Below are 24,786 nucleotides of genomic sequence, written 5' to 3' on the forward strand. Positions count from 1 at the left end.
AAGATGCTGTCTTTATTTTTGATTTTGGAGAGCTTGATTATTATATGTCTTGGTGATTGTCTTTTAGGGTCTATCCTTCCTGGGTTTCATTGAGCTTCTTGAATGCTTATCTTTTCACTTTTTATGATGTTCGGAAAATTATCTTCCAGAAGCTCTTCAGCTATCTCTTCTGTGGACTTATGTAGTTGTTCCTGTTCTGGAATGCCAATAATTCTTAAGTTCTTCCTCTTCTTGTTGTCCAACATGAATCTTTCGCCTTCTTCAGATTTTTTTATCCTTTTTTGTGTTTGCTCTTCTTAGTAATGTTGAGAGATTTATCTTCTAGCTCACTAGTTGTGGCTTTTATCTCTTCAGTTCTACTCCTCTGCCCTTTCAGTGTATTGTCCATTTCTGATATTCTGTTATTAATCATTTGGACCTCTTTCTGTAGGTTTTGAATCGTTCCCAATGCTATGTCTGTCTTATTTGATTGTTCCTGTAGTGCTTTCCTGACTTCTTCCCTATTTTTCTCAACTCCATTATATAGTGTTTTGATACATTTTATGATCATTTTTCTGAATTCTTTCTCAGGCATTTTCAAAGCCTGCCCATCTTCCAGTATGGATTGTAAGTCTACTTTCAGCTCGTTTGTCTCAGTCACTTTATCTCGTTTCTGGACATGTGCTGATATGATCATCTTCTTGTTTTTTTGGCATATTCATGGGTTATCTGTGGCCTTAATACTTAGATAGGTATGTATTTTGGTGTTTTTTATGCTTTCTGATTGCCTCCAGGTAGATGTGATTAGGAAATGGACTTCCCTTTTCACTCTTCTTCTTGAGAAATTTCAAGATGCCACTGTTGGTCATTTTGATGTAACTTAGGATTTAATTTTCGGCCTATTTCCTTTTTTGTCTGCCTGTCCTGCTCCACAATCCCTGTTCATGCCTTTTTTCTAGTTATAAACAGCTCAGGGCCGGTTGTGGCTGTTTGGTTTGAAGTGGAAACTGTCTCTTTAAATTTTGAGGAGATTTGTGCACATGTGTAGTAGAACTCTCCGAGGGTGGAGTTGGGGTGTCCACTAGCTCAGACACCCCTATAGTCACCAGAATGGAGGTGCGCAGACAGCAAGGGACCAATTAACAGATACCAAAAGAAAAGAATGTCCACACCTTTATCTCTGTGGTTCTGTCAGGCGTCCGTGGTTGCTCTTATCCTTCCCTGGCTTGGTCTCACCCAAGATGGCGACTCCTGGAGCAGCTGAGCGTCTTGAATTAGAAAGCAATGGATTTCTTGCTTCTGTTACAAATTCCCCTAGGTGTAAGCCTTCCAAGCTTCTAAATATTCCTTTCTATGTGGTTCAGAGTTCTGGGACCATCCCCTGAGCCTGTTTGGTCCTGTATTCTGTGTTGTTGCTGACAGAGCTCCTTACTGCACTTCCATCCGATCCGCCATCTTGTTTGTTCTTCTCTGTCATTTGATTTCTTGACTTCTGCTTCCATGAGTGTTGATGGTTGATCGAACAAAAATGAAGCCTTTGACAATTTCAATCTTTTCCCCATTGATAAGAATGTTGTTTATTGGTCCAGTGGTGAGGATTTATGTTTTCTTTACATTGAGATGTAATCCATACCGAAGGCTAAGGTCTTTGATCTTTATCAGTAAGTGTCTTAAGTCCTCTTTATGTTCAGCAAACAAGGTTGTATTGTCTGCATATCGCAGGTTGTTAATGAGTCTTCCTGCAATCCTAGTGCCACATTTTTTTCATATAACCCACCTTCATGGATTATATGCTCAGCATACAGGTTGAATAAGTATGGTGAATGAATACAACCCTGTCGCACACCTTTCTTAATTTAAACCATTTGGTGTTCCCATGATCTGTTCAATCAGCTGCCTCTTTTTCCATGTGCAGATTCCTCATGAGCACAATTAAGTGTTCCGGAATACTCATACTTCTCATTTTTGTCCATAGCTTGTCGTGGTCCGCACAATTGAAGGTCTTTGCATAGTCAGTAAAGCACAGGAAAACATACTTCTGGCATTCTCTGCTATTAGCCAATGTCCAGCTGGTATTTAAAATACCCGTGGCATAGCTTCCAGAATCACAGCAACTCACAAACCACCCAACTACTACAAACTGAGAGATGAGTGGATATATAGCAATAGCAATGTCTAAATTGCCCATTCCTACGCGTACTGGTGTGGTACTGTGGGTTAATGTGGCAGACTGCAAAGCCGTTTGAACTGCAAGGTTGGTGGTTCAAACCTCCAGCTGCTCCTTGAAAACCCTATACAGGGTTGCTATGGGTTGGAATCGTCTCACTAGCACTTAACAACAACAACAGCAACCAATCCAGTACACTGAGAAGACATGTGTGTTCCCCGATGTGAAGAGACTTCCATTCCAATTGGAATTTTGAGGAACTGTATTCATAAGTAATCGTCCAGTTCATCCAAATTTGAGGGCTCTAACCCAGGGCACACACAGACTACCAAACATTGTAAAAATTGCACAAACAAAAGAAGTCAAAAGAAGATGATTGGGACATACTAAAAATCAGAAACTCCTGTGCATCAAAAAACTTCACCAAAAGAGTAAAACAGAAGCCCACAGAATAGGAAAAAATCTTTTGCAACAACATATCAGACAAGGGACTGATTTCTAAAATATATAGGAAACTACAGTACCTCTACAAGAAAAATACAAATAACCCAATTAAAAAATGGGCACAGGACATGAAAAGACACTTCACCTAGAAAGACATTTGGTCAGCCAACAAACATGAAGAAATGTTCACAATCATTAGCCATTGTTGTTACTGTTATATGCCTGGAGTTGATTATGACTCATAGCGACCATGTACAGGGTTTCCAAGGCTGTAAATCTTTTTGGGAGCAGAAGGCCTGAGAGATGCAAATCAAAACAACAATGCGATATCATCTCACACCAGCAGTAACAGCGAAGTTCAAAAACGTAGAGGACAATAAATGCTGACGAGGATGTGTAGAGACTGGGACCCTCCTACATTGCTGGTGGAATTGCAAAATGGTCCAAACACTCTGGAAAACAGTATGGCGCTTCCTCAGAAAGTTTGAAATAGAAATACCTTATGATCCAGCGATCCCTCTACTTGGTATTTATCCACAAGATATATGAGCCCTAACATGAGTAGATATATGCACACCAATGTTCATACCCTCATTATTTGCAATAGCAAAAAGATGGAGACTGTCTAAGTACCCGTTAATGGAAGAATGGATAAACTGTGGTACATTCACACAATGGAATATTATGCTACCATGAGTATTAACAAGGAAGCTATAAGCCACCACATGACATGGTTGAACCTTGAGGACATAATGCTGAGTGAAATTAGTCAGTCACAAAAGGAGAAATACTACATAAGACCATTATTATAAAAGCTTGAGAAATATATCCACACTAATAAGGGTTGAAAAATTCTTTGTTGCTTACCAGGGGTGTAAGGGGAAGGGCAAAGGAGGGAGGGAGGGGAAGGTGGAGCACAAGTTAGGTTATAGACACAATAGTTTGGGTGTTTTGGGTGGGCAGTATACAAGAACGGGGGTGGAATGGAAGAACATGGCAGATAGGAGAACATTTAGGCATGTTTGCATGGTCTAAATAGGACAGAGGTAAATAGTGATGTATGCTCAACTTTGGAACAACAGGGTTCTGTGATTCAGGGATTGAGCCATAGTCTGCATGGGTAAAAGGGGAAATAACGTGAAGGTTCTTGACTGTCTTAGAAATCTTGATTTCCCTTGCCAACTATTGTAAAATAGACATTTGAGGGAGACAGAAAGTAATAGCCAGAAATATGAGTATAGAAAGTTTGTATGTCTGCCTTCAGCCTATAACTGATTGTAATTCCTAAACGGGGTGCTAGAAATTGCCTAGTGAAAGAGGTTGCCTATGGAGCCTTTGTAGTGGATAAGACCTTAGGTGGAATCCTGATCTCCATCTAGAATCTTCTGTGGTAGGAAATTTCCACTTGACAAGGAGACTAGCCTGGAGCAGCTAGAGGAATAGAAGATACTTCTTGAAAGAAAGACCAGCAATAAAAATAAAAATAAAAATGGCAGTCTGATTAACTACCAAGCAAGTTGTCCACAAGGGAGCCATCAAGGCAAGTAATCAAGTCCTTTCAGGTCAAACCCGCTCCCAAGACTGAAACTCAAAGGGACTATGAGCAGGCATGTAATCTTGCTGGAGACCATGTTCGTCTACTGATGAGGGGAAGTGTGTAAAAAGCTGTAATGAAGATGTGGGCTGAGTGACCACTTTACATAGCCTCCCGTCACTCTGGCATATGGTGAAACTTGCCTGGCCAGCAATATGGTGAGACCTGGGAACTCCTGAGCCCATGGACAAGAAAGGGCATAGCCACAGAGGGCTAGAGCAGAGAGTGAAGTGTCCAGCTATTATGAAGTAAGGGGAGATTCACAGGAACAGCCATACTTTCAGAAAGTACCCATAGTACCCATTTGACCTAGCTTCAATGGCTGGATGATAGGAACTCGACTAGAGGAACAAAGAAAAAAAAATATATATATATATATTTTGGTAATGAAAACAAGTGTAATTTGCTACAATTTGATGAACTTGACCTATATTTATGGATGTAGTACCTTAAAATACCAGCCAAGAGGGAAGTGCTCTTTACAGCAAGGATTATTCCCATCCCCTCTGTACATAGGGGTGATAGGGATGGAGCAACTTAAGACACTGGCTACCTAAAATTGGTGGGGGTTGGGAGGCGGGAAAAAGGCACAAAGTGACTGGCTTACAAATTTTCAAGAGGGAGTTTAGGTTTAGAGGTTGCGGGGGAAGGTAGAACCTCTACTGAGTGGTTTTCAACTTATCTAGACGGGCCTGGTGAAAGGAGATGTGGTTCGCTATTGAACCACTCTTGTGGCTTAATAGTTAATAATTGTTATCAGGATTGATTGCAATTGTTGCAACTGTAAAGGTAATCATTTTGTAGCAAAAAGAGGGGAGTTGTTGATCTTGCCGTCCAGGAGCCGGAGGATCGTGGGGCCATAAAGGGAGGAGAGCGGGAGTGGAGTGTAGGACCCTATTCAGAGAAGAAGCGATACCAGAGATGGAGGCAGAGGTGATGACATGGAGAGGTGGAGCAGCTGGGGACTCTAGACTCATGGAAGGAGATGGGCTGTGTGCTGGCAGCTGGTGGCAGGCTTGCAGAGTATGTCCTTTGGCTGTTTGAATGATTGCATATTCCTGAGTGTTTTGATGTACATAAAAAAAAAAAAATTGAAAAAAAGAATAGAAGCAAAATCTATTGAATGATGATGCATGGAGGGGATTGTAATCATTGCAATGAAACGAAATACGATAGGATAAGTATAAAGCTGATGTTCTCCCATGTAAACTATCACCAAATCAAATAAAAACTTATAACAAAAAAAACCTTAATTTTCAGTTTTCTTGATCTGCTTTGTAAACCTTCACTGTATTCAGAATAAACTATTTAACAACAACAAAAAAGTCCATTCCATCAAATTGTTGCAACTGATGCTTGCTCAGAGTATCATACATCGTCATATTCATCCGATCAGGTTCTAATCAGCTCAACAACCCAAGCCGTCCAAGCTACCATCTACTGATTTTAAAATATGTTTAAATGTGTTTTGTTTGAAATAAACCCATGCATGTATAAACTTGAACACTAGTACAATAAATTATTATTTGCCTCATATTATGTTATGTAAATAGTTCCAGTAATCAATAAGAACAGATCAACCATCAGCGTAGAATTGTGCAAGTGATCTAAATGACAATTTATAGAAAAGTAGATAATAGCAAAACCACTCAGCGATACCATTTTTGAAGTTACAGTCATGTGTCACTTAACCATACACGATATGTTCTGTAAAACAGGACATTATGTGATTTGGACATTGTGGAAGCACCGTATTATATTGAGGCAGACCCAGATTATGAATGAGTTAAATTATGAATAAGTTCTCTTTCTCAATTTGTCTTTATATCAAATTAACCTGTAAGTCAGATTAGTTATTATAGTTTATATCTGATATCTAACATTGTTATAGTACCTTTCTATGCATAATACACATTAAAGAAATACTTCTGTATGCATTAAAACATCTTTAGCATAATAATACAATACCAATAATAATAATGTTTTGATGCACATTGTGATGTAGCAGCATATGTTTTTATGAACTTATGTATATACCTTGGGCATTTAATATTATTGGGTTTACAGGGGTTGGGACCATGGATTTATATTTCATTGGATAGAGCCCAAATGAACACTATGCATTGTATGACTGTATTTATTGGTAGTGATTGCATAGTTTGTAATACAAATGTGTTCACTGTATCCTAACACATTACTTCCATATAGTCACTGTACCATAAAAAAGCAGCCCTGGTGACTCAGTAGTTAAAGAAATTGGCTGCTGACCAAAGGATCATGATTCAAGCTGCTCCATGGGTAGAAGATGTGATGGTCTGCTTCCAAAGAGTTTGGCTGATTGGGACATTAGCCTTAGAAGCCCTATCTATGCTCTCATGTAGGATCCCTATAAATTGGAATTGACTTGATGGCAATGTTGGATGCCAAAAAGAATTGGTCACATGTAGCCACTTCAGGAGGTAGCCTGTGGCCAAGAACTTTTTGTACTGAAGGAAGATGCTCAAGCTGCACTGAAGGCATGAGAAAAAACAAGTCTTTAAAAATTTCACAGAGTTTCAATTGAGGTATTTCTACAAATGAATGCAATGTTGGAAATGCTTACTTGTTTATATTAAGAAATGTGGAAGACAACAACTTAGCCAGATGACTGACAGAAATGCTAATTTCAAAGAAAGTTGATCAATCAGAATGTGAAAATTATTGGACAATATCATTAATATGGCATGCAAGCAAAATTTTGCTGAAGATAATTCCCAAATGGCTATAGCCAGAAGGTAAGTCCAGGTTCAGAAGAGGATGTGAAATGAGAGATAGCCTTACTGATGTCAGATAGATTTTAACTGAAAGCAGAAGATAACAGAAAAGTGTGTTCCTGTGTTCTATCAACTATGTGAAGAATTTCAATTGGTGGATCATGCCAAATTATGGATAGCATTGCAAAGAATAGGAACTTGAGAACACATTATGCTTATGCAGAACCTGTTCATGGCTTAAGGTTTCCCATACACTGTTGCCAGCACAGTTATATTCTTTTAGGGTACCTTTTTAGGGACAGTTTCCTACTTCGCACAAGTAGTTTTTAATTTACTTTGAATCACAGATCTCTGAGAAAAATCTAACTGGAAAATCTTTATGTAGAATATACTATTTTGCATATTATTTTGAGTGCTTCATGTTCTCCTGATGCTCATTCATAGGCCTCTAGGTTAAATATGTGTTTATATAAAAAGTATTTGATTCACAAGGTAGAGGAATAGCACTATTCTGTTAAGTAGAAATCATGAATTATCTTTGATGCTCTACTTTTTCTGACTGTAAATATTAATGAGAGTGGGTTGTGAGCTGGATTGTTGGACTGTGAACTGTGTTGCTCCTTCTGGGTTACCATTTACTGTTTAATCTTTTTGCTACTCAGCCTGGAACATCAGGCAAAAGCTCAGTTTGGACAGTTAACAAGGCATCAGAAATGTAGCCTGCAGATTTTTCTGATTTAGTCAACATGTGTAACATCTTTTTAAATTCTGATGCATTAGTTCTAGTTTGGACTTGTGGTGTGGTGCTGTAGGATCAACACTGGACTGCAAACAACAAGGTTGGCAGTTCAAACCCACGAGCTGCCCCTTGGAAACCCTTTATAGGTTGATAAGAATCAGAACCGACTCAACATTAGTAACAACAACAATTCTAGTTTGCCACTGTCTTCACTATTCCCTACTGTGTTACACCTGTTACTCTTTGCTCATTTATCTTTGGCCTGTGAGGCATTTTAATTTATGGCCTTGGCCTAGAGACTGAAGATGTCTGGGCTGGTATTAGTAGATAGACATTCATTTATACATGGTGTATGAACTGAGGTGATTACTAGGAACTTTGAAGGCAAACATTAGGTGACCAGTTGACCTCTTTGTCCAGACTTGGGGCTTCTTGGGTTTGTGGGACTTTAATTTCTAATGCTAGCTAGCATCACTTTTAGGCCAGTCAGGATAGTTGGGCACCTTAGGAGACATTTCATTAGAAGCTTACAGGGAGACTTAATATTTGTGATTGTTCCAGATGAAATCCCATGCAAAGTACCATACTTAGATGCTCCAACTCTATGAAGCTATTGTTAATTTGAATCTTTTAAATATAAAAGCTAATGTCAGAACCCCTTTGGTAAGTTGTTTGTTGTTGTTGTTAAGTGTTGTTGGGTGGGTTCCTGTATAGGGTTTCCGAGGAGTGGCTGGTGTGGGTTAATGCACTGGACTGCAAAGTTGTTTTGAACTGCAAGGTCAATGGTTCAATCTCGCCAGCTGCTCCACTTGATAAGTTAGGTCAAGTTAGTAAATGCTGAAATCAGTTACTGTAGAGTGTTCATTATCAAAAGTTTGACAGCTGCATACTTAAGTACTTAACAATGAAAATACATCAGTTACGTGATGTAAATCAGTTTTATGACCTCAGTATTATATTTCTCAGTATTTTATTTCTGTAACATTAAGTTGTAGCAGTATTCTAGTATTTAATTGTGTATTTGTGATATAATTACATAAACTTTTTTTTTTTAAGCTGAAGCTTTGGCTTTGATTGCACAAGATGAAGAAGAATTTAATAAAGAACATCAGTTTATGCAGGTTTGTAATTATTTACAGTAACCATAATTTTAAAATTGCTTTTCAAATTAACTTAAAAGTAAGCAAAGTATTCATTTCTTTCGGAATAGCTATATAGTGTAGGATTATTTCTTTTTCTTGTATTTAGATAATTTCTGCTTTTTTCTCTAAACTCTAAATTGCTACTTCAAAAATACTATAATACTTGAAATATATATGTATTCCTATTAAAATCTCCTTAATAGGCTTCATAGATAGTTCCATAGATTTTATCCATTTTTTGTAATGAGATAATCTTATTTGGTTTCAGTGCAGATCTACTCTTTGAAAAAAAATAATTAGTGGAGATCAATGTTTGGTTAGTCAACATAATAAGACAATGTATATTATAAATAATCTCAAGCAGTTCAAAACGGAATTTCTCTTATGAATTTCATTACCTTTATTTGCAGCTTACACTGGAATTTTCTATTTTATTTTTAAATAGAAATTTTTATAAATTAAGTTTTTTGGGTTTGCATATTGCTCGGGGGAGGAAAGTAACACCAACTTTTTTCTTTTTAGGAAGAAAATATGGATGCCCAGAACACTTCAGTTGCATTAGGGGATATGTCCTGGGGAGCTTCATTTAATTTTAATCTGTTGAGGAAATCATTTAGCACATCAGATTTGGACAAAGATGATGCCAGTTATTTACGTCTGTCTTTAGGAGAATTCTTTGCTCAAAGATCTGAAGCTCTTGGTTGCCTTGGTGGTGGTAACAACGTGAAAAGAGTAAGTGTGAGATGTGCTGCAAGTGGCTACACCAGAGAATAGTGTCTTTCAAGCAGACACAGGTTGTTGTTGTGAAGTGACTTGTAGCAACCCTGCACAGGGTTTTCTGAGGCTTCCTCCCAAGGAGTGACTGGTAAGACTCAAATCACCGACCTTGTGGTTTGTAATTCAGTGTTCATCCTATGGAGCCACCACACTCCCCAGAGGCACAATGGTGGTAGTGGTGTTGGGTGATGTGCTGTGGAGTCAGTTCAGACTCATAGCGACACTTTATAGGAGTTCTGGGGCTATAAATTATTACTGGAACAGAAAGCCTCATCTTTCTTCTGTGGAATGGCTAGTAGTTTCAAAACTTCTGACCTTGAGGTTAGCAGCCTGACTAGTAACCACTATGGGACCAGAGCTCCAGAGGCACAATAGAGGCATTATAATATAGTGATTAATAAGTTTAGGACTGACTTTAGATCTAGCACTGCCTTTTAACTAATTATATAAAATTGAATGTATTATTGAATTCCTCTATGCCTTAATTTCCCTACTTCTAAAAATGGGGTGATGTTTCATAGGGATTTAAAACCATAGTCCTGATGTGATGCTATAGGATAAAGCACTGGGCAGCAAGGTCATTTGAACCACAAGGTTAGCGGTTCAAACTCACCAGCCACTTCTTGGAAACCCTATGAGTTGGAACTGACTTGATGGCATTTAACAACAACAATTTATTCTGTAAAATAGAATATCCTTATAAGGTAGGAGACCTGGGGTGATACCTATCTTTAATGCTCTTGGATGCTAACGGAAAGGTTGGAGGTTTGAACCCACTCAGAGGCGCCTTAGAAGAAAGGTGTGGTTATCTACCCCTTAAAGGATAAAGAGTCCTGGTGTGGTGCTGTGGGTTAATGCACCAGACTGCAAAGCTACGTGAACTGCAAGGTTGGCGGTTCAAGCTCACCAGCTGCTCCTTGGAAACCCTATACAGGGTCGCTATGGGTCGGAATTGACTCAACGGCACTCAACAACAACAGCAAAGATAAATCATGGAACACATTTTTGCTGTCATACAGATAGGGTTGCAGTGAGCCAGAGTCAACGCAATGATAACTGGTTTTTGGTTTATAAAATGAATTCCAGGATGGCAGAAAGTTTTATCTCCCCTCTCCCAGTCCCACCTCCACCTGCCCCAATATGCTATTGAGATTAGAGTTAGTGCCTGGCACTTAATAGGTACTCAGTAATAGTTTTTGAGGGAATGAAATATAATTTCTGAGTGGTTTTAATTTGGCAGTCTCAGTAAATAAAACCCATTTGATAATATTCTGATTATTCAAAGATATCTTAGGAAATCTAAGATACTCTCTGTACTTTTTAAATTCTTCGTTAGTAATTTTAGATTAAGTGGGGAAAAGTGTTGTGTGTTGCTGAAGTCATTTAGTTACTGGTATGAAGACCAAATAATTTAGAATTTTTAAAGTAGCTGGTAAGTAAGAAAATAACTCATATTTATTTATTTTGTAGCCATCATTTGGTTACTTTATTAGATCCCCAGAGAAGAGAGAACCTATTGCTTTAATAAGAAACTCTGATGCATCAGAAAGCAATTTGGAAAAAGAAGTGGCTCATCTTAACAATAATACATTTGCAGGTAATTCATTAAATAAAGGGATTTTAAGGACCTTGTTTTTTCCTGTAACTTACTGTTTGCTTCATTATGTCCTTTATGAGTGTAAATGTCTGCAGTCAGTCCTCCAACCTCTGGCTTACATATAACCCTGTAAAGCCTATTATATTAAAAATACAAGTACAATACAATAATAACAAACAGGTGCTACTTTGTGAAGTGAACCAACATTATTATTATTACAATATTATTATGTTAAAGATGTTTTAGTATATCTGGAGTGTTTCTTTAATGTTTTTATACATAGAGAGGTATGTTGTTATGGTTATGTGTCATCAAGTGAGTTTGAACTCAGAGATCCTGTATAGGTTCTCTAGGAGCAGCTGGTGGATTCTAACTGCCAACATTGTGGTTCGCAGTCCAGTGCTGATCCTACAGTGCCACACTAAGGAGTTCTATAAAGGATAAGCATTGACTGACTGACTTTAGGTAGGAACCCAATTCAACTTAAAGAGAAACTTAGCAACAGAACTCATTTGCAATCTGGGGATTGCTTGTATATCACTTCAAATTTTTCAGTTTTGGTTATGGATTTGATTTACATGTTAACCACTGAATTACAACCATTATATTCTTTATTTAGGTAAACATTTAGTGAAAGAGATATTTTGAGACTTAGACTTGTTGTTGTTAATGTGATTTCAAGTCAAATCTAACCCATAGCGACCCTGTATAGATAGGGTTTCCAAAGAGCGGCTGGTGAGCTTAAACCACTAGCCTAGTGGTTAAAACCGACTTTGCAGTCCAGCCCATTAACCCACAGTGCCACACCAGGAGTCTGAGATTTAGACTAGGATACTTCAAATGTGATAAATATATATGCTATTTAAAATCAAACTTCTTGAGCAGCACACAATTATTGAGCAGCTACTTTTTACTAGTACAGTGCCTATGCCACATAACATGTGGAGCTGTGGTGCTGTAGGATAAAGCAAAGTAACTTCATGTCTTAAAGACCATGCAGTCTACTAGAAGAGGAGATCAAGAGTTTTTATTTATAGTTCGTTGATTTTCTCTTGCTGTAAAGAAGTACTCACTTTTGGATTCAACTTACTATATATTTGTGAAATATTAAATGGGTTTATGTGAGTATTTACAAAGGAGAAATTAAAATATACAATCTTCCTTCAAACTTTAGACTTTACAGGATTTACCCCATTACCAGTACTTTTTTCTTTTGTCCTAGTGACTATGGTTTTAAATAGTTTTTATCAGAATAATTGATGACATTGGTATATAAAGATTTCTTCCCATGCAGTTAATGATTTTGATTGGACCTTATCATAAAGAGATAAGTATGCATTTGTAAGCTGAATGTTGTATCTTGTCTGTAGGAGGTTTAAATGAGCCATCAAAGGCACAACTAAGTGAAGCAACAATTAAACTTACCGTTGAAGAATTGGAGAGTACTTCACAAGAAAATGAATGTGATATGACATTAACTACTAATAAAGACATAGTGGAGGTATTTTGTGCTTTTTATGTGCTTTTAAGATCAAGAGATGGTCACATATGAAAAATATGTATACTTTCTCTCTGAATTCAATTTTATTGTAAGTTCCTTAAATTTTTAAAAACATTTTCATTAATGGAAAATAGTATACAAAATAATTTATGAACTAAACGTAACAACCTCATGGATTATGTCAAAGTGCACACTGTATATTCCAGAGCAAGAAATAGAACATTACCAACACCCCAGAAAGTACTTTTTGCCCCCTCCCTCCCTTACCTGACTTTTAACATGTTATTAATTTTACCTGATATAGTTCTTTCTGTGAACGGGAGCATTTAGAACATACTTTCCTTTGATTTCTTTCACTTCACCTTATATTTGTGAGAATCAACTATGTTGTTAAGTATAATAGTATTCATTACTGTATTTTATCCTATGAATATTCCACAATTTATGTATTCATTGTCATTTTGGTGGACATTTGGTATCTTTCCACTATTGGTTATGTTAGGTGCCATCAAGTTAGTTCCAACTCATAGCAACCCTATGTAAAACCAAAAGAAACACTATTATGTTTGAGTTTCTGTTGTAGCCACTGTGTTGACTCTCCAGTTTACCAAGAGGGACTGGTTCCTCTTGGTAACATGTCTTAAAGTATGAGAGATAAACTCTTGCCATTATTGTTTCCAAGGAGTAGTGTGACTGTTTTGAGGTTTTTTGTTATTAGGTGTCATTAGTCCATTTCAACTCATAGCCACTGTATGTTCAACAGAACTAAGCACTGCTCGGTCTTGCTCCATCCTCACAAGTGTTATGGTTGATCTCATTGTTGCTGCCACTATGTCAGTCTGTCTTGGGGGATGGGGGGAGGTCTTCCTCTTTTCTGGTGACCCTCTACTCGTCCAAGCATATGATGTCCTTTTCTAGGAAATGCCCCCCCCCCTTAAGCATATCCAAGCTATAAGAGATAAAGACTTGCCATACTCACTTCTTTTTTTTTTTTTTTCTTAAATGTTTTATTGTGAATTATGTGGTAGTTTACATGGGAGAACATTAGTTTTACGTTCATTCTATCGTATATCGTCTCATTGCCATGGTTACAATCCCCTCCATGCATCATCAACCAACCAAAGGGTATACCCTGCAAGCCTGCCCCCCATACCCCCCAGGTCTTCAGCACACAGTCGCTGTCCCTCTCTGGATCTAAAGTCTCCAGCTGCTCCATCGCTCCACGTCATCATCTCTGGCTCCATTTCAGGCATCACTGCTTCTCTGGGTAGGGTCCCGCTCTCTGCTCTTCTCCCTTGATGGTCCTAGGGACCTCCGCTCCTAGACTGAAAAGTTATTCACTCCTGTCCTTGCTATAAAACATCTACCTTTACATTTCCAACCCTCACAATCAGTCCTGATAACAATTATTCACTATTGTATCACAAAGACCCGTCTGCATTTCATTACATCAGCCCTACCTAGACAGATTGAATGCTACTCATTGGAGATTCTACCTTCCTCCAGGCCCTCTGTATCTAGGTTCCCTCTTGAAAGCTTGTAAGCCAGTGACTTCTTGCCTTTGTAGCTCCCTGCCCCCCATTTTGTTAAGTGTCATGGAGTCAATACTGACTCATAGGGTTTCCAAGGCTGCATATCATTGCAGGAACAGAAAGCCTCATCTTTCTCTCATAAAATCTTTTGTAGTACTTTTAAATAAGGTTAAATTAATATGCACATGTGTATGGAACTGAGGTAAATTATATGATGTGAATTTTCTTATCTCTAGGACAGTTTCATAATGAACAGCAAGCCCAGAAGATACAAGGATAAGCTTTCTGATAGTGACGATTCTGTACTTAGAATAAGCACCATTGCTTCAGCCATTGCAAATGCATCTGTCTCTACGGATTCTTCCCAGCTTGCTGCCATGATAAAGTCACTTTCAAATCCAACCAGAGTGAAGATTTTTCAAGAAGATAATAAGCAAAAAGATATATCTAATGTGTCTTGTTTCTTACCTAATGATTTAGAAAAAAGTAATGACTGCAATGCATTTGATATTGAAAAATACCTTAAGAAAACAGAACTTAGTAGATATGAAGTTGGATTGGAAAACTTTTCTAGATCTGATGTGTCTAATATTTGCAATTTATCTTTGCCAAAAGAAGAGACTACACAAGCTACCCATATGGTGGACTTAGGTGCTACTAACCTAAATAGAACAGAACCAGAACAGAACACAGCAGCTCTTCCTAGTAAAAACAGAGAGAACAAGAACAAGGAATCATTTAGAATTACAAACTCTTCAAGTTCAATTATTACTAATATAAAAGAGAATGATAGCACAAAAGTTGATATAAAGACGCATTCCAGTGGCACCAAATTACTAGCTGTTGGTAACAGTGTAAATACTACCTCAGTTTCCACTCCAACATCTGATAGTTACTCACTACTAAGGAACTCCACACTGACATCCATTTGTCTGTTAAATAAAAGTGAAGAAATACAAAATAATAGAGAAAATCAGGGGCAAAATGAGTATCTTAGTGAATCAAGCAACAATGAAAAACATGTGACTTTTGAAAAACATTCCTCTTTCTCACCTGAAAATTTTGGTAAGTTTGAGAGTAATTGATCACATTCACAAAATTGCAAAGTTTTTTTATTTTGTTTTGTTTTCCTATTCTTATTGAAAAATGCACCTTTTTGATAGATTTGGAAGATACCTCCCCTGAGCGTGGTGGACATGGTTCAGAGGATGACCAGGATAGCTTTAAACCCTCAACTTCACCACTGAGTCATTCTTCTCCTAGTGATGTTTCTAGAACAACTGTATCAGGGTAGGTGGTGGTGCTGTTTCTTTTTTCAATAATAAAAAGAAGTACGTAATATAGGGAATGTGGGAGGAAAAGGATAGTGAAGAAAATAATTTATATGTCCATTACTCAAAGGGTCTAACCATTATGAATATTTCATGACTTTCTTTCCAGCTTTTTTTCTGTACTGATTTATATATTCTGTTTTTTTTTCTACTTCTTATATTCATTTTCTGTATTTAAAAGAAAGTTAATAATATTATAGGCTGCATAATGCATCTGTCATGGGTTTTTCGATACTTCTGATAAATATTATCTTACTTAAGCCTTTTTACTACTGTCATGATGAGATGAAAACAATGCTCGTAAAATTCTGTGTTTTGACTGACTTCTTACAAGTGAAATTACTAAGTCAGAAATAATAATACTTGGTTCTCTGTGGATTCCCTGGGCTGCACAGTTAAGTGCTAGACTACAAGATGCAAATGGTTGTTCTAATCCTCCTCCCAGAGGTTCCTTAGAAGACAGCTCTGGCAAAAAATAATGATGGTAATACATTGAAAATTGAGAAATACCATAAGAAAACAGAAGCTAGTGGGTCACAGCTAGGGAAAATTCTATGTAGAATTCTACTCTGCACACATGGGTTGCCATGAAATGAAATCACCTCAATGGTAACTAACAGCGATATATTAACAAATTACTATCTTTTCTTTTTAAAGCTTTTATTGTGGATTGAGTGATAGTTTATAGGGCAGATCATCAATTTTACACTCAACCAATCATATTTTGTTTCATTGCAATGATTACAACCCCTTCCATGAAACATTGGTTAACAGTATATACCTCTATTCCATTTTTAAAATGTAATCTCCATAAAACACACAAAAAATATATATTCGCTTAAAGAACCGAAGGGTACATTTAGCAAGCCAGTTTCCTGCTCACCTGCACACAACCTTACTCATTCCATGGGCCGAGAGTCCTCAGCTGCTCTTCTATCTCTATTCCATTGCCTCTGCTTCCCTCTCTGAGGTCACTGTTTCTCTGGTTAGGATCCCATGCTCCACTCCTGCTCTTCCCTCTTAATGGTTCTAAGGTCCTTTGTTCCTGGAATGAAAGATTAACTACTCCTACCTTTTTGTTACACATCTTCTAACTTTGTAGTTGTGACAATCTCAAATTAGTCATGGTAACAGTTACTCACTATTGAATCAAAAGAATCCTATCTCTATCCCCTTTCACCAGACCCATCTAAACAAGAGGAAAAATGTTAAGTGGGAATTCTATCTTACCCCTCCTGTTCTGAAACTAAGCTCACTCATGAAAACTTATAAGTCAGTATCTTTGTGCTATTATGTAGTTGTTAAGTACCATCTAGTCAGTTCTGACCTATAGGGACCTTTTATAGGATTTCCAAGCTGTGACTGGTGAGCTTGAACCACTGACCTTGCAGTTCAAATGGCTTTGCAGTCTGGCACATTAACCCACAGCGCCACACCATGACTCCTTTATACCCCATTTTTTAGTAGCCAATGTCTTAAGTCGCCTGTCCCTGTCAGCAAATATTTTTTTTTTAAAGTACTTTAAAGATTTGTACTCTTCCCATCCTATATATTTTCTTAGAATTTTAATTCACTTAAAATTTTGTATAATTTAATCTTAATTGTTGGCTCTGTGGTTTAAGCGTTGGGCTACTAACTGCAAGGTTAGTAGTTCTAAACCACCAGCCACAATGCGGGAGAAACATTAGGCTTTCTGCTTCTGTAAAGATTTAGTCTTGGAATCGACTCTATGGCAGAGAGTTTGAATTTAGCACCTTAAAGTTTAACTTGCATTTTTAATACTTATTCGGTAGCGTAGTGGTTACGAATCAGGCTGTGAACCGCAAGGTCAGCCGTTCGAAACTACCAGCTGTTCCGCGGGAGAAAGATGAGGCGTTCTGCTCCCGTAAAGATTAACAGCCTTGGAAACCCTGTGCAGGGTCGCTATGAGTCAGAACCGACTCCACGGCACATAACAACAACAACAACATTCTGGAGTTCTGGTGTGGTGCTATGGACTAGTACGTCAGATTGCAAAGTTGTTTAAACTGCAAGGTTAGTGGTTCAAGCTCACCAGTTGCTCCTTAGAAACCGTATACAGGGTCTCTATGGGTTGAAATCAATTCAGTGGCACTTAACAACAACAATTCTGAGATTGGTATGTACTTTTTGAAGGGTTGGAATAAATAAGAACTTTATAAAGTTTAAGTTTTTGAGAAAAATTTACATTCAAAAATTAAACACATAAATAAAAAAATAAAAAAAAATTTTCAGTGTAAATTTATTGTCTTTTCACATAACATATGTGTATGAATATATTTCTCTCATATACCTGGGAAGTAAATAAGTGCAAGCAAATATTCTTATTGGGTTTTCCTTCTTATATACAATGTAGTTTATTATATACAATGTAGGCTATTATTGTTGTTGATGTTAAGTGCTATCAAGTCGGTTCCATAGAGCAACCCTGTATAGAGTTTCCAAGGAGCAGCTAGTAAGCTTGGATCGCTGACATTGCGGTTCAAACTGACTTTGCAATCCAGCACATTAACCCACTGCGCCATACCAGGACTGACTCTGTAAGTTATTACATACTCTTTATCTTTTGACTTATGATTTATGGTTACTTTGGACATGTGCAGGTTTATGTGTATGATAAATGTAGGGAAGGTGTATATATTCATATTCATACTTAAATTAGTTTAGAATCCCTCCAAAGGGATTGTGTCAATGTAAATTTCAACTGATGTTTCAGGAGAGGGCCTGTTTTTCTGCAGCTTCACAAACAAGATGTTTATCTAGCTTTTTGATTATTGATAATCTTATAACATGAAATAATGGTATTTCCACTTACAGTAATTTTGATTTCAGGTTCTTTTATCATGCTTGACAATGTGCATCTTTTCCAAAATATTTAAATTTCCATTTCTGTCAAATATCTACCCATGTTTGTTGCCTATTTTATTCATGGACAGTTTATATTTTATTTACTGATTTGTAGGTGGGCTATATGTATAGGTCCCTTTTTTTTTTTTAAGGTTTTTATTTTTATTGTGTATTGAGTGAAGGTTTACAGGGCATATCATCAGTCTTACATTCAACAAATCATGCACCTTGTTTCATTACAATGATTATAATCCCTGCCATATACCATCAATTAACAGTATTCCTCTTTATTCACTTTAGCTATTTAAAAAAAGAAAAAACCACTCAGGCATATATAATAATTTACACCTCCAAAGAGCACTTTCTGCAAGTCTGCGTCCTGGCCACTGGCTCTTAGTCCTGTTCTACCTATGAATCTAGAGTCCTCAGCTGCTCCCTCTTTCCATGTCCCCATCTCTGCCTCTGTCTCTGGCGGCGCTGCTTCTCTGGATAAGGTCGCGCATTCTGTTTGTGCTTTTCTCCCTTGATGTTCTTAGGGTTGTCTGTTTCTCGACTGTAAGATTAATCACTCCCTGTTTTTATTACTAAACTTCTACCTTTACAATTGTGACAGTCTCAATTAATCATGATAACAGTTATTCACTGTTGAATCAGACAAATCTTATCCCCATCTCTTTTTACCAGACCCATCTAGACAGGATGAAAACTATTCAGTGGGGACTTTTTCTCCCCTCCACACACTCTTAAACTAAACTCCCTCTTGAAACCTTGTAAGCCAGTCACTTCATGCCTTTATTTCCCCCTCATTTTAGGTAACCAATGTCTGAGTTGTCTGTCCTTGTCTACCCTGTGTAAAGAGGGGATAGTGTTGGTACTTGATATGAAGACTCCTTCCCTTTCTGTTGATAGAGTTACTACCTCTATGAGTAGAGGTTAGGTTCATCAAATTGTAGCAATTTACCCTTGCTTCCTTTATCCAAAAAAAAAAAAAATTATTTATTTTTTGTAATCTTCCTCTAGTCGAGTTGATTATCAAGCCGTCGAGGCTAGGTCAAATGGGTATTGTCTACAAGTGTGGGCTTTCTTGTGCATCTCCCCTCACTTCATAATCAGCTGGATGCTTCACTCTCAGCTCTATCCCTCTGTGACTATGTTCTTGCCCATGGGTTCAAGTGTCCCTAGGTCTCACCACACTTAGGACCAACTAGCCCTTCCTCTTCTCTCTAATCTCCAGGTCAATGGGAGTCAATGGAACGTGGTTGAACTCAGCCCATTTCTTCATTGCTGCCTTTCCCCTTCTTCCACTTACCACTTGACCAATGTGGTCACCAGCAAGCTTACATGCCTGTTCATGTGTTCCCTTTGAGTTTCAGTCTCAGAGGGGCGTTTGCCCTGAAAAAACTTGATTGCTTGCCTTGATGGCTTCCCAGCAAACAGCTTGCTTATTATTTTTTTTTTAATGTTTTATTGTGAATTATATGATAGCTTACATGGGAGAACTTTAGTTTTACATTCATTCCATCTTATATCATCTCATTGCCATGGTTCCAGTCCCCTCCATGCATCATCAACCAACCAAAGGGTATATCCCAGAAACCCACCCCCACACTTCCCCCTCTTCCCCCCAGCCTTCGGCCCACAGTCCCTTTCCCTCTCTGGGTCCAAAGTCCCCATTCGCTTCATCACTCCACGTCATCATCTTTGTCTCTATCTCAGGCATCTCTGTTTCTCTGGGTAGGGTCCCGCTCTCGGCTCTTCTCCGTTGATGGTCCCAAGAGGCCTCCGCTCCTATCCTGGAGAATCAATCACTCCCTTCCTTGTTACAAAACTTCCACCTTTGCATTTCCAACCCTCATAATCTGTCCTGATAAGCATTATTCACTACAGTATCACGAGTTACCCATCTGTATCTCCTTTCATCAGCTCTGCTCAGACAGATTGAATAGTACCTACTGGAGATTCTGCCTTCCGCCATGCTCCCATGCACCAGGTTCCCTCTTGAAAGCTTGTAAGCCAGTCACTTCTTGCCTTTGTAGTCCCTCCCTCCCCATTTGAGTATCCAATGTCCAAGCTGCCCTTCTCCGTCCACTCTGTGTGTGTGTGTGTGACTGTTTCTTGCTGTGAGGATTTGTTCCCTCTTTTGAGTCGCTGCTCCATAGGTATAGGTCAAGTTCATCAGACTGTATCAGCTCACTCTTTTTTTTTCCCCCCCTCTTCTTCTCTTCTTTCCTCTCCAGTCATCCAGTCATCCGGTTCAGGTCACATGGGTATCATCTGCAAGTGTGGGCGCTCCTGTGCGTATGTCCTCTCTTCCCGTCAGCCGGTAGCTCCACTCTCCTCTTGAGTCTTCCGTGGCCACGCCACTGACTCTGGGCCCAAGAGTCCCAAGGCCTCTTCACACTGCTTGCCAACAGGTCCCCAACTGGGTCCACAGAAGTCCACTGAACATTGTAAGGCTTAGCTACAGCCTGCTTATTCTTGTAGTAGCCAGTCTTGCTGACATTTTTGTTTTGGAATTTTCCTGATGATCTTTCTTTGAAGATGTATCTTCTGTTGCTTTAAGGTTCCAGGTGGTCTGCTCGTAAAGATTCATTCCCTCTATTAAGCTACTACATCCATAAGTATAGGTCAAGTTCATCAAATTATAGCAGATTACGCTCTTTCTTCTTCTTTCTTCCTGTGGTTGAGTTCTGATCATCCAGCCATTGAAGCTAGGTCAAATGGGAATAAGTATGGGCATTCTTGTGCATCTCCCCTCACTTTATATCAGCTGAATGCTTTACTCTCTGCTCTAGTCGTCTGTGACTATGCCCCTGTCAGTCCCTGTCCATGGGCTCAGGAGTTCCCAGATCTCACCATACTGCTGGCCAAACAAGGTCTCACTCCAGGTTGATTGTATTGAATGTGGTTGCCCTCAGCCCATAGGTTCATTGCTGTTTTTGCCCCACTTCCCCTTATCAGTAGACCAACTTGGTCACCAGCAAGATTACATGCCTGCTTGTGTATTCCCTTTGAGTTTCAGTCTGGGAAGGGGTTTGCCCTGAAGGGCCTTGATTGCTAGCCTTGATGGCTCCCCTGTGCACAACTTGCTTGTTCTTGTAGTAGTCAATCAGATTACTGTTACTGTTTTTGATTTTTCCTGCTGGTCTTTCTTTCAAGAAGTATCTGCTCTAGGTTGGTCTGCTTGTCTTTTCAAGTGGAAAATTCCCACCTCAGAAGATTCTGCATAGGGATCAAGATTCCACCTAAGGTCTTATGCACTGCAGAGGCTCTGCATGAAGCCTCTTTTACTGGGCAAGTTCTAGCACTCCTTTTAGGTATTCTAATCAGTTATAGGTTGAAGACAGACTTACAAGCTTTCTATATTCATGTTTCTGGCTATTCCTTTCTTTCCCCCTTAAGTGTCTATTTTACAGTAGTAGGCAAGGGAAACCAAGATTCATAAGACAGTCAAGCATCTTAACATTATCTCCCCTCTTTTACCCATTCAGATTATGTCTGAATCCATGTATCATAGAGCCCTGTTGTTCCAAGGTTGAGCATACATCACTATTTACTTCTGTCCAAATTAGCCTATGCAAACCTGCCTAAATGTTCTCCCAACTGCCTTGTTCTTCCAGTCCCTCCCCCTTCTTGTGTATTGTCCTCCCCCAAACACCCAAACTATTGTTTGTCTATTCCCTATCCTTACCCTTACCCCACCCCCTCTTACACCACTGGTAACCAACAATGAATTTTTTTCCTCCCTTTTATTGTGAGTATTTGTTCTTAAGCTTTTACAATAATGCTCTTATGCAGTATTTCTCCTTTTGTGAATGACTAATTTCACTCAGCATTATGTCCTCAAGGTTCATCCATGTTATGTGGTAGCTTAGAGCTTCCTTGTTATTCCTCAAGGTATCATAATATTCCATTGTGTGGATGTACCAAAGTTTGTTTATCCCTTCTTCCACTGATGGGCACTTCGGCTGTGTCCCATCATTTTGTTACTGTAAATAATGCTGCTATGCACATTGGTGTGAATATATCTACTCATGTTATGGCTCGTATTTCTTTTGGATAAATACCAAGTAGAGGTATTGTTGGATCATAAGGTATTTCTACTTCAAATTTGGTAAGTTTATTTTTAATAGGTTTGATCTGTTAATTTTTTGTAGCTTCATTAAAACTTTTATATATATCTCTTTTGCAAAATTAAAAATAAAAGAGAAAACTTTGCCTAATAAGTAATATTATTAAAAAGTTACATGTGTTTTAAATTTGTTTCAAAATAATCAAATATTAAATAATTACCTGTTTATTAAACAATTAATTTAATATTTTAAAGATATTAAAGTGCTATTAAAGAGGAGTCCTGGTGTGGCTCTTCGGGTTAATGCACTTTACTGCAAGGTCACTTTGAAGAGCAAGGAAGGCAGTTAAACTCACCAGCCGCTTCTTGGAAACCCTATATAGGGTCGCTATTAGTAGGAACCGACTCGATGGCACTTAACAAGAACATACTGATTCCACTCAACAGGTGCCGTTTCTCTCCTTCTCATTCTATATCAGTTGACTCTTTACTGATACTGAGCAATAGAATACGTTATAAGTAACGTGTGTATGTGTGTGTGAGAGAGAGAGATAAAGAGAGTTGGGAATGAAGAGAAGGGAAGGGGGAAGACCGAGAGAGAAAATACATGTTGTATCTTATTACATCCTATTTTTAAATTGTATTTTAGTTAGCATCTTATGAATATTTTTTTGAGTCATAGGATAGTATTCTACAACATGATATTTGATGGTTGTCTAGTGTTTTGTTATGTAGTTTTGCCTTAATTTCTATAACCTAGTTCTTCTTATAAAACATTTAATGTTTCTTATGAGAGAGCTCTGGTAGCGTAGTGGTTATGAATCGGGCTGTGAACCTTAAGGTCAGCGGTTCAAAACTACCAGCTGCTCCGCGGGAGAAAGATCAGGCTTTCTACTCCCGTAAAGATTTGCACCCTCGGAAACCCTGTACAGGGTCGCTATGGGTTGAAACCAACTCGACGGCACTTAACAACAACAACAACAATGTCAATATCAGGAGTCCTGGTGTGGCGCTGTGGGTTAATGCGTCAGACTGCAGAGTCATTTGAACTTCAAGGTCAGTGGTTCAAGGTCACCAACCACTCCTTGGAAACCCTATACAGGGTCGCTATGGGTCGTAACCCACTTGATGGCACTTAACAACAACAACAACATGTCAATATCAATAGTGATGAGATGATGTTTTCTTTAGTTAACAGTTTATTATTGGATCCCAGGTGGCACAGTGAATAAAACAGTTGACTGATAACCATAAGTTAGTTTGACGCCACCAGATGGTCTGAGGAAGAAAGATGTAGCAGTCGATTTCTGTAAAGATTATCGCCTTGGTAACCTTTCGGAGTAGTTCTACTTTGTCCTATGAATTATTATGAATTCAGAATTGCCTCAACAGCAGTCAGTTTAATTTACATTTATGGTTAATTTTTCTCTTTATGTTAAGTATCTAGGCGTAGAATATCTGAATAAAGGGATATGCTTTTAAAATGCAATGTTTAATCACTCAGCCAAAGATTTTGTCATTGTATCTTCTGTATCAGCTGTATGTGACTTTTCTCATTTCATTGTACTTACCCTACATGATTCTTTTTTTAAAATCTCTGCACTTTGAGATCTGGACTTCTTTAATACTTTATTTATTTCTGTTCAGCGCTTTGTAATTTTTATTGAATGATTAACATTGTTATGCTGTGATGCGATGGTATTTTAAAGGACACAATTTTCTCGTAATGGTAGCATATCAGATACTACCATTCATTAGGAATACAGTGCACCATTTTAGATGACTAAATGTAAAAAATGAATTTTTGGTTAAGCTGTTATATAGGCAGCTAAAGCAGAGCTCATCAATTAACAAGATTGTAGACAAGTAGAAGTGGCTTTTTTGCTAATGGAGATAATGTTAAAGGAATGAATAACTCCAATCATGAGGTTTTAATCTCTCTTCTAGGTGTGCTTTAGAATGTTTGAGTTCAACCACGCATTCTCAGAAGCCCTCCAATGAGAGTGTGTTGTGTCAGTTGGCATGCTCCTGTGCTAGTGTGCACAGGCTGACTGACCTGTCAGAGCAGGAGAGCAACTATCCTGTCTCAATCATAGATTACAGCCATGAGGACTATCAGGTAGGCAGACATCTTTATTATTATTTTATAAGGCTTTAGCTAAAAAATGTCACTGATGTTTGATTTTGACTGAAGATCTGACCTGCACACTTTAGTTGATATTTAACCTTTTACACCAATATGTGTGTGTTTACTTATCAGATAGCTACTCAAATGAGTATGCATTAGGATTAC

The 24,786-nt window shown here is 38.2% G+C and overlaps 1 protein-coding gene across 1 annotated transcript in view; it reads left to right on the top strand.

Annotated features, from left to right (window-relative positions):
• The window catches only part of LOC102831973 (centrosomal protein of 192 kDa-like), a 228,395-nt gene that overhangs the window by 99,283 nt on the left and 104,326 nt on the right, over positions 1-24,786 (top strand). The window contains exons 11-17 of the mRNA XM_006876586.1: positions 8,733-8,797; positions 9,341-9,550; positions 11,066-11,192; positions 12,563-12,693; positions 14,462-15,290; positions 15,389-15,515; positions 24,441-24,612. Coding sequence (XP_006876648.1) covers positions 8,733-8,797; positions 9,341-9,550; positions 11,066-11,192; positions 12,563-12,693; positions 14,462-15,290; positions 15,389-15,515; positions 24,441-24,612 — 1,661 coding nt within the window. The remainder of the gene's footprint in view (positions 1-8,732; positions 8,798-9,340; positions 9,551-11,065; positions 11,193-12,562; positions 12,694-14,461; positions 15,291-15,388; positions 15,516-24,440; positions 24,613-24,786) is intronic.

This window comes from Chrysochloris asiatica, unplaced genomic scaffold (assembly GCF_000296735.1).
Source record: "Chrysochloris asiatica unplaced genomic scaffold, ChrAsi1.0 scaffold00392, whole genome shotgun sequence".
NCBI lineage: Eukaryota > Metazoa > Chordata > Mammalia > Afrosoricida > Chrysochloridae > Chrysochloris > Chrysochloris asiatica.